This window comes from Lactuca sativa, chromosome 2, assembly GCF_002870075.4.
Source record: "Lactuca sativa cultivar Salinas chromosome 2, Lsat_Salinas_v11, whole genome shotgun sequence".
Taxonomy (NCBI): Eukaryota; Viridiplantae; Streptophyta; class Magnoliopsida; order Asterales; family Asteraceae; genus Lactuca; species Lactuca sativa.
The window spans coordinates 222,332,451-222,343,602 of record NC_056624.2 but is presented as its reverse complement, the minus strand read 5'-3'; the positions used below and the strand labels follow the sequence as shown (position 1 = coordinate 222,343,602).

Here is an 11,152-nt window from a genome sequence, read left to right as displayed (position 1 = left end):
GCAAGACTCCTAGACTAAGGCATCACATATCAAGCCACTCTAGTCCTAATAAGAATACCTAGTCTACTCTAGCATGCATAATATAACTCATCACATATCATATCATATCATATCTCATAACACTTATTGTAATGGTATTTTGGGAAATCACCGTTCGGGCGCTGGCTGTTCGTACACACGACTCTGCTCTGTTTTGTCTCGAAAGCTCTTTTTATTCTTTTGAAAACTATTTTATTATCGAAATTTCCTCTAATCCTCAGTTTGAGTTCAGATACGCCCGAAGGTGCACCCGAATCCCTCAAACCAAGGCTCTGATACCAACTTGTAACACCGTAAAAATTAAAACAATTTTTCGCATTTTCAAAACACATTTTCCAAACACATTTATTAATAAAATGTCATTGTATCATATCCTTGTTTCACAAAACATCTCCCAAGATCAAAATACATAAAATCCCATGTGTGTGTACGAATCATGTTGGCGCCTTCCCACGGTCATCACTGGTACCTGAAACACATAACACATAACACTGTAAGCATAAAGCTTAGTGAGTTCCCCAAAATACCACTCTAACATATATTAGCCACTCGAGGCTATAACTCTGTTGACCCTCTGGTCAATGTGTCTCAGTGGGACCCTCTAGCCCCATCTCTCTGTGGGCCCTCTGGCCCTGACTCTATGGACCAAAGGTCCTAACTCTATGGACCCACTGGTCCTACTCTGTAAACTCTGAATCATGCATATCACGTATCACAATAAATCACAACACATAAATAACATGCAAATACACTAGCACACAGCTCTAAATTACACTGTCACATGACTCTGTTACCACACTAGGTAAAGTATAGTGAGAAGACCCACCTCTGGTATCTCGGTAAATCTCTGTCTCGGTAAACGTTGGCCTAGCCTCCGCCTAATCATATGAAATAAATACTCTATTTAATATAACTCTCAAAGGCTAGACTATGTCCTCTTATGTCATTTTCAGAAGGGTAAAAGACCATCTTACCCCTCTCATAACTTAAAAGGCCCCTCAATAGACCATACCCTAAAAGTCAACCAAAAGTCAACTTTCCGGGTTACGCTGCGCATACCAGATGTGTACGCTGAGCGTACCCGGCTGCCTCTCAGAATCGGGGAACGCCACCCAGTACGCGGCGCGTACTGGGATTACGCCCGGCGTACTCCCCGGCTTCAGCCCCTTAGCTCTTGAGGTCTTAAACGGTTAAGACCCACGTCCAAATTCTAGATCTGACCACATCTAAGCCTCTTAATCCATAAAGTTGATGACTTTAAGCCTTTGCATGGCTGAACAAGCCACCAACTCCCATAATATTCCATCCTCTAACTCTAGAAGGCTTAATACTCAAGCATGACCTCAAACTAACAGCCAAGATGGAAACTTTATGGCTTTAAATCACTAATACCACTGAAAAGGGACAGATCTCAGACCATGGAGCACCTTATACTCATAAAGTCTCCACTTTTGGACTTTTTAACCCTAGAAATGGCACATGCAACAACAACCATAAGAAGAGGAAAGTTTTGAACTTTATATCTCTAAGTGTAGCCCCTTTCTCTGTAGATCTTAGATCCAAATTGGCACTTCAAGCTTTAGCTTCCAAGAGCTCATTTCCTTCTTCTTCACTAAGCCACCAAAACACAATTAGCTCCAACAACACTCACACACACTAAGGACGATGGGAGGCTCTATCTTAGGGTTTCACTCACTGATATGGAGGCTGAGAAATGAGCCTTAGCACCCTTTAAATAGTGCACAAGACGGATTAGGGTTTTTGCTCCTGGGCCGGGTACTCCCGGCGTAACTCTGGGTACGCCCATCGTACCTTGGCGACTCTGCGTCCAAACTAAGCGCATGAGTACGCGCAACGTACCCCTCTGGTACGCCCAGCGTACTCACTTGCTAGTTTCCCCCACTCAAGGACTAATCATGACCAATTGACAAAGAATAAGGGTGAAAGAAATGCACCTGAATCTCGGGGTGTTACATGTCAATTGTCATAAGAAAGACCAGAAAGAATCCAAACAGTTATAACAATCAAACACATCAACATCATTTTCAGTTACATGTTCATAAAAACTCAAAAATTAACAAATATATCATATGCATAATATGTCAATTGTCATAAGATGACTTATTTCAATGAAAAATTTAGAAAATTAAATCAAGGAATTGCCGCATTGCTGATGAAATCCACAAAACTAATGAGTTCTAGGAATTAAAAGTTAGAGAAATGTCAAGTACCTAGAAATCTAAACATTGAGAAAAATTGTTGGCGGTAATTTCGCGATAGAGTTTGTTTGTCCCTACCAAACAGGTAAGCAATGAACAGTGTAACAATTAAGGATTATTTTAATTTAAAACTACAAAAAGTCACAATTCATATAATCGATCATAGTAACATATTTGTAAAATCAATAAATCAACATTAACATCAAACTAAACCGGTCTTTATACTCTGATGAATACGATATCTTTATTCAATCAACAACTAACAAACGACCCCTTAGTCTCATTTAAAAGGTTTATTATATCTAGAAAAGAAACAGATATTAATCTTACTAATGCAACAGTTTATCCAGGAGACATGATTACCCATAAGGCTACTTTACCATATAAAACTTAACTAGATGAAAAACATAAGAAGAAACAACAACGCCTTGTTTAGCTGTACAATATAAGTAGGACATGCAAATGGAAAGTAATTGTAACAACGTAAATTTTCAAACAAATTTTTTCATTTCAAAATAAAGTATTTTCATTCAAGACAAGGCATAAACATTCCAAGTGTCATGTCAAAATACAAATTGTATGAATCCCAAGATCACAAAACATCTATCAGTGTGTACAGATCACGCCGATGTCTTCCCACGGTCCTCGCTAGTACCTGAAACACATACATAACAACTGTAAGCATAAATGCTTAGTGAGTTCCCCAAAATACAACTTACGCACATACGCCTTTCCAGGCCCTGACCTTCCGGTCCATGTGTCTCAGGGGACTTCCGTCCCTGCTGGGTAAACCTTCCGGTCCTACCCACGCCAACCTTACGGTCCAGATTACACGCCTTCCGGCCCATAACATAATGCCTTCCGGCCCACATAAACATACATAGCACGCATAACAATTATCTTATCACATATAACACATATATCACATATCATATCCGACCTTCCGGTCACACAGTCAAACCCTTTCGGGTACGGTATAGTGAGAAGACTCACCTCGCGAATATCGAAAGCTAGCAAATCCCAAAGTCACTTGTGCTCGATCCGCCGAGCTACAATCCTCCTATAACGTCATATGTCCCTAGTTAATACTTTATATCTCTAATGTTGACTATCCCTAAGAAGTCAACACAGGTCCACTCTGGTCAATGGTCAACGGTCAACTTGACCGGACTCGGCGAGCGCTAGGGCGACTCGGCGAGTCTAGACGTCCTCACCAATTCTCTAAGATTCCCTTTCTACTCGTCGAGTATCTCCCCTGACTCGACGAGTTCCTCCTGGAAGAATCGCGGGGCCACCCCGACTCAACTCGCCGAGTCTGAAGAACAACTCGGCGAGTCCCAGTTAATCTTCAAGCTACTCGCCGAGTCTGTTCATCGGACTCGGAGAGTCCATGCCATGCAACCGCTCAAACTGCTTTCTAAGGTCAGATCTGCTCCGACAATTCATAGGTCTGGCCTTCCTAGACTGGTTCATCACATAAAGTCCTCATTTCGGTGCTCATAATACACCCCATGACTCATAATTCACGTTTTGACCTAAGGCCTAAGGATTCCAATCCAAAACCTCCATTGATTCCTGAAAAGCTCAGGCATAGGACATTCTGGACTTCCAAGGGTCCCAATAAAAGGTTCCAATCGCTTGGGGGACTAAGGAGACACTCAATCTAGCCACAAAAGGGTTCAATAAACCCTAAATCCATATACACATCAACATAGAAGGGATCAACTCGAAATATTACCTGAATAACGTTGCTCTGTGTCCCCAACTCTCAGAATATGGCTTCTCCTGTTGTTCCCTTAACCAAGCCTCCTCCTTTTTGCAAAATAACACTTCCAAGATCAATAATGGCCTTCTACCTTGCTCCAGATGCTCTCAATCGAATTAGGGTTTCACTCACAGGACTAGGGTGAACAATGACGGCCATAAGGCCCCTTATATATGTCCCAACCCTGAACGGTTAGGGTTTTCGCTAAACAGCGCAGACTCGCCGAGTCCATATCCGGACTCGTCGAGTCCAGTCGCGAACCCGCGACCAGATCCGCGATCCTACTCGGCGAGTTTGGGCTCCAACTCGCCGAGTCCCCTCTTAAAACACCCAAAGTCATAAATATAACAATACCTGGAATTCCGGGCTGTTACAGTAATGTATCAAAATGAAAAAAGTGCAAATGTACTTGTGGGCATTCAGTTCTGCAATAAGATACACAAGTAACTTATAAACTGGTAATGGTAAAGAAGGTATATATAATAAGATAAAGGTTGGACCACAAAAGTACAAATACAACAAATATCATCCAATCAAAAGCAAGGCCACTGATTGTGTTTACTCCAACTCTCTTTTAGATTCAGACCTCCAAATATCCATAGCCCGACCTAATTTCATAATTGTTTAATAAGAACACAAAACAATTGGAAAATATGGATCCTCTTCAAGTTCACAGAAGTTAGAAATAGATCTCTTCCTTACTCTCGTATATCCTAGTTGAAAAGCATTTTGTCTGCCTTGGCGATATGATGTAGGAAAAGCCTATAAGCACTCATTGTATATGACTTAAAGTTAGATTCATAGAAACCATTACTAATGAAAAGAATACAAAACGTGCATGTAGAGATGAAAGATTTAAGATACGTACTGAAATATGCAATAAAATTTTAGGTTAATCAAGTAGGATAAAGGACTGGTGCAGTTGTGTTATATATGAAAGCAAGTTGCGATGTCTAAATTCTAAAAGTAAAGCACATAGGTTTGACCTATAAAATTTCATACCAGAATTGCAGATGAAGCAACATATTTGCGAAGACAGATCCAATGGGGAAAGCCGATAGAATTAAAGAATCACAGGTGAAAGGGATGGTCGTTGCTATGGTCGGAGATGGCATCGACGATTGACTGTCGTTCGTTGATGCAGATTTCGGAACAGGTGTGGCGATGAAGGCGACGATGATGTAGGTTTGGAGGAGGCGATGGTGGCGATGATTGTTCTTGGGGAGATCGACGGAGTTGATTGTGGTCGTGCGAGTTTTAGAGAGGGATGTCCATCGGAGAGGCCCAATAGTCGGTGTCTAGTTTCATGGAAGAGGGATCTGATCGATTTTATGCCCGAGTGGGGTCATTTTTTTTATCCCTAAAATACCCTCTGTGAAATTTTATTACTATGCCCCCTCCATTCTATTGATCTATTTATTTACAAAAATGCCACAATACATCTTGACCATCATTTTTTTTATCTAACGATCATCTTTTAGTTCTCAGGTTATCGAGAAACTTTGAGTTCTCAAATGATTATTTCTCTCTCTCTCTCTCTCTCTCTCTCTCTCTCTCTCTCTCTCTATATATATATATATATATATATATATATATATATATATATATATATATATATATATATATATATATATATATATATATAATATCGTTTTTCTATTGTGCAACATTGCGGCATAATCCAAAAAAGATGCAACAAAGCTACAGATAATTTGCTACTAAATTTAATAGATAAAATAGTCTTAAATTCTGTTTTTTTCAATTAACAACATTTTTTCTTTCGCTTCAGTTTAACTGATTATCCGTAGCTATTTCTTTGTGGCAATTGTTACATATGTAAAAATGCAATCCAAATAAATGGAATGCCTCGATTCTTCTTGCATTTAACCTTTTATTTTAAAAGTTAAAAAGTGGAGACTTTAGGCTAGTCAAAAGTCCATTGCTATTTTCTTGCATTTAGTATAATACTTCCAAAAAATCTTATACTAGGTATGAGACTTATGTATTAAATGAGTTTGTTTAAAAGAAAAACTAAATATAAAATTATAAACATTTGAAAATTTTAAATTTATAAGAAAAATGAGAAAATATTGAATTATAAAAGTTAAAGTGTTTTTTTCTACATTTAAACAAATAATTTAGATAAATAAATAAAGAAAATTAATGAAGCTTTAATTTAGTAATTTTAAAATTAAAAGAAAAGTTCATTAAGGAAATTAATATGCATTTATTGTTGCATTTAAATATTATGTGGAATTAATAAAATAAAATAAAAACAATAAAATGACATTTGGAATAAAAATTAATTCAAAATAACCACAAAATGATATCTGACAAATTAAATGAGTGTGTGACAAGTAGCAAAAAAAACATTTATTTATTAGAGTAGATTTGTTACATCACAAACACACCCATTACATGCGGAATTCACATGTCGTGTATTTATTTAACAAAAAGCGTATCTGTAAATTGATGGATAATTAACCATTGATTTCTTTTCATTGCAATCCCTGGCATATTCTATTGCTAAATTAGGGTTTTTGCCGGTCGGTATTCCCATATTTTGTGTGAATATAACCTTGAAATTTTTCCATGGGTAGTTTCTGAACAAAATTATCATGTTTTGTAGTTCAACGGTATTAAGTATTGTCTTTCTTTTTGAGGTCGAAGGTTCAAGTTTCATCGGAGACACAAGCTATATTAAGGAATAGTTTAAGATTAGATTATATTTTCCGTAAAAGAAAATTAAAAAAAGAAATTACAATGAGAATTCTATTCAAGGGTAATTGGGTAAACGTTGAAATAAAGATACATATTTTGTCACAATGGATGCTATTTCTACTTTCTATTGTCTGAGGAGAAAGATCGTTGTGTACATTATAAAACACGTTTTTTCATATGATATACTTTTTAAGATACATTTTAATGATTATTATTGAAAATGTATGGATTTCATATTACTCAATAGTAAATGAGGAAAGGAATGATTGATGTCAAAGCGATGGCGGAATCCACACGGAGTATTTAATTTTGGTTGGATCCAAAATATGTACTCATTATTAAAATAAGTGCTCTTTGAAGTTTACAAGAAACTAGGTATCCAGTTGATGCTCATGTTTATTCATTCTACCTTTTATTGCAAAAGAGTAAAGGTTTAAGTGTCTTTGAATAAACCTATCGCTTTACGTGGTTGAAATATCATGTCATATAGACTAAGTGTTTCATTGGATTCAACTGTTTGTGGTGCTTGCAATTCGGCAGAAGAAACAGGTGATCATATCCTTGCAACATGTTCATTGGCAAGGGAAGTTTTTCGGTTAATTTTTCACTGGTGCGGACTATCGGAGATGGATTTCCACTCGGTTCTGGACATCATTAAGTTTGCATCTACATAGGGCAATTGCCCAAAGAAGAGATGTAAATTAATCACAATCTTATATGGAACCGTATTGTGTTTATGGATAGCCCGGAATGAGAGGATTTTTAAAAAAATTGTCATGAAGGCAGAGAGGATTGTGGCTGATGTTAAGTCAATGTCATATGTGCGGATTAAACATAGGGGAGAAAATGATAGTTTAGATTGGTGAGTATGAAATTTTTCTCCTTTATTTTGTTGATTTTATGTAAAACAATACTCTACTAGCTTCTTGCTAGTGAGACTATTCCCATTAATATATATCAATTTTGCCGGTTCAAAAAAATATAAACTCAAGTCAGCTGCACAAAACTAAAGTATGGGAATCGTTTATCAATTGTTGGTTTTCGAATCACAAGAAACATGTTATCGATACTTTTATAAAAATTCAATTAATAATCAGTTTTTTCGGAAAACAATGTAATTTCAGCCAACAAAAATATTAAAAAAATTAATTAGGATGTCTATATTATAATATAAAGTGTCTTTTTAGTCGTCCCCAATTAAAATTAGACGATTCTATAAATAGCGACCCAAGATCATATTCGTTCATTCTTCTCGGTCAATGAAAGAAAACCAAAAAAGAAAAGAAAAGGGAATTTGTCATGAAGCTAAGATAAGCTAAACTATGTTATTATAAAGTTAAATAAACAGTTAATTTATTATAAAATGGCTCTGATCCACACGTGAGCAACAAAAGAGAGAGAGAGAGAGAGAGAGAGAGAGAGAGAGAGAGAGAGAGAGAGAGAGAGAGAGAGAGAGAGAGAGAGAGAGAGAGAGAGAGAGAGAGAGAGAGAGAGAGAGAGAGAGAGAGAGAGAGAGAGAGAGAGAGAGAGAGAGAGAGAGAGAGAGAGAGAGAGAGAGAGAGAGAGAGAGAGAGAGAGAGAGAGAGAGAGAGAGAGAGAGAGAGAGAGAGAGAGAGAGGGGGCCCAGCTCGCATTGATGTTGACAGTGATGAAAGTATCTGATCACCTTATTACTATATCATACTATTTCTTTCTCTTTCTCTCTCTACAAACCAGTTTCTTGATCAGTAGCCATTGATATGATGAATGATTCATGATGCTCCGCCATATAACTCAGACTGAAGCTTGATATGTTTGCAGAGAGTTGAATGATACTATGTGGGGACTGAATCCCTATCATTCGTACATCTGCAGTAACAGCTAGCAGTACTATGTATCGGTTGTTTTTGGCTTTTATATATTGTTTTACACCTCCATTAATTTTCCCTTTTTCTGGTTTTCTTGCCTTTTAAGCACCCCTTAAACCCACCCTCTTCAAAAACTAGTATTTCTTTCTAGCCTTCTCCCCTTCACAATCTCTCTCCCACTCTCCTTTCTTCCTGCCTTCCTTCCTTCCCTCTCTCTCCATATATCTCTCTCTAGCTACATCTGCAGATAGCATGCCTGAATGTCCAGAGAAAGGTCTAGCTCTTTCTCTCTATACAAGCTCTCTTATATGAATTAATATTGAACAATAGCACTTCTGGTAGTCTTTAAAGTTGTGGGCTTTGATCTACAAATTCCATGATAAACGCTTATGTGATAGGAACAAGAACCCCTAATCAGACTTATAATTGTCATGGTATATTGGTTTTTTTGATTAATATGATATTTTCTGGGTTTGTTATACATATGTTTTTGTAGGGAGAGATTTGATGAGATAGGGAAGAAGATCAAGAGAGACATCGATGCATCATATCAATTGGGAAGGAGACATATGTTAGGGCTTCCTGGAACCCTAAACACCATCACTCCTTGTGCTGCGTGTAAGCTATTACGCCGTAGATGTGCTCAAGAATGCCCGTTTTCACCTTATTTTTCCCCTCATGAACCTCAAAAGTTTGCTTCTGTTCACAAAGTTTTCGGTGCCAGCAATGTCTCCAAGTTGCTCATGGTATGATCGATGTACCTTCATCTTTATGCATCACTAACTTGTATCATATTCATACAAGTCTGTTCTATACTAATTAAAACCCTAATTTCTCTAAGATGTGTAGCACTAACTTCCATATATTACCGACTGAATATCTTTTTTTCAAAGGATTAAATATGTGTCAAGGTAACCTTTCTGAGTTTGAGTTAATGTTGTGCAAGGAGATTAATTTCTAAGTTAGTGAAAGATGTTGTCTTCATATGTTTAGTTTATGTTTTAATCGTATGTGACTGTTTCAAGCTAACAATTAATAGTTTCTTGATCATAAATATCTTTTTATGGCCAACAGATTGTTTAAATTGTGAAAATAATTTTGGAAGCTAGTAATTAATAGCTTCTTATATAAAAAAGATCTAATTAATAATGTTTGTTTATGTTGTGACGATAGGAAGTACCGGAAAATCAAAGAGCCGATGCAGCCAATAGTCTTGTTTACGAAGCAAATGTAAGGCTAAGAGATCCGGTTTACGGATGCATGGGTGCCATTTCTGCTTTACAACATCAAGTACAATCTCTACAAGCTGAATTGAATGCAGTAAGAGCTGAGATTCTAAGATACAAGTATACTGAAACCCACCATGATCATCATATTATTCCTTCTCATCATTTAGCTTTGTTTTCTACTGGCGCTGTCCCTGTAACAACTCCACCACCTCCGCCGCCTCCACCATCACCTCTACCACCGCCGCCTCCTCCTCCACCTCCTCCTGCTTCCTCCTCTTCTTCCATGTACACCCCACCATCCACCACCACAGATTACAGCACCATCACCAACGATAATGTCTCCTATTTCGGTTAATAGATTTAATTTTTTATGTTTTTTTTTTTTTTTTTTCAATTTAATATATGATTGACGACAAATAAGACTAGATTCTACTCCATTAGTGAAAAACTGGTGAGACGATGTTGAGTATATTTAATTATCAAATATTTATGACAGATTAATCCATCTGTATCATCTTTAGATTCTGTTAAACGTATGACTTCTCATTTTATAAATAATAAATCTGACTTAATTTCTGTGTATATCATCATTTTTAATTCTGTATACTTCTTTAATTAATTTTTATTTACTTTTATATATGCCTCGAAAATCTAATCTACAAATTGGATACAAAGGGGTTCAGAAATGTTTAGTTAATAGTTAGTGATGTTATATCAAAATTTAAATATTATTATTAATAAAAAATAGTAAACGAGACTTCATGAATATCATTTTTTTTTTGGCTCCTTCACTCGGTCCATATAAGTGAATTGAATGACATAACGTGTACCCTTCAACCCGAATCATCAAGATACAATCTTGATTTGTTTTTCATGTTGATTAAGATCTTATAAAAAAATGAAAACAAAAGATAAATTAATTTTCTTCTCTATCTACCCTATCTTCTGTTTTGTCTTCATTAGAGCATTGTCTCCTCTCTTTCAGAAAACCCTAACGATTGCGACGTATCGAATTCCATCTGTTTGCATTATTTTAACGTGTTCTCTCTTTCAGAAGCTATGAGATGTGACTGAATTTGGTCTAAGGTCATGATTGCTTGAAATGGTGGCATCTTACTTGTCTATATTCAAACGTTTTTTCTGATTTCTGTAGGACTATAATTGCAGACTACATTGCCAACTTTTTCCTACCCCCAAAAACATCATCTTTCACCAAACAAGTTTTCCATTATATCCTTATTTATTCAAAACTATACTTTAATTTGATCACCATCCAGGTCGATACATCACCTTAAGCTTATGTAAAACGTCACCTGTTGAACAGTTCATCTA

The 11,152-nt window shown here is 36.7% G+C and overlaps 1 protein-coding gene across 1 annotated transcript; it reads left to right on the top strand.

Annotated features, from left to right (window-relative positions):
• Positions 1–8,453: 8,453 nt before the first annotated feature.
• On the top strand, positions 8,454–10,340 carry LOC111884023 (LOB domain-containing protein 15). Its single transcript, XM_023880353.3, has 3 exons — positions 8,454–8,865; positions 9,088–9,337; positions 9,765–10,340. Exons 1-3 carry the CDS (start codon positions 8,852–8,854, stop codon positions 10,173–10,175), a joined length of 675 nt encoding a protein of 224 aa, XP_023736121.1. The 5' UTR covers positions 8,454–8,851; the 3' UTR covers positions 10,176–10,340.
• The last annotated feature ends 812 nt before the right edge of the window (positions 10,341–11,152 follow it).

Bases quoted from the DNA above. Each gene is read 5' to 3' on its own strand.
- LOC111884023 (XM_023880353.3), top strand. The intron at 9,338-9,764 runs GTATGATCGATG...TTGTGACGATAG, and splicing joins ATGTCTCCAAGTTGCTCATG to GAAGTACCGGAAAATCAAAG.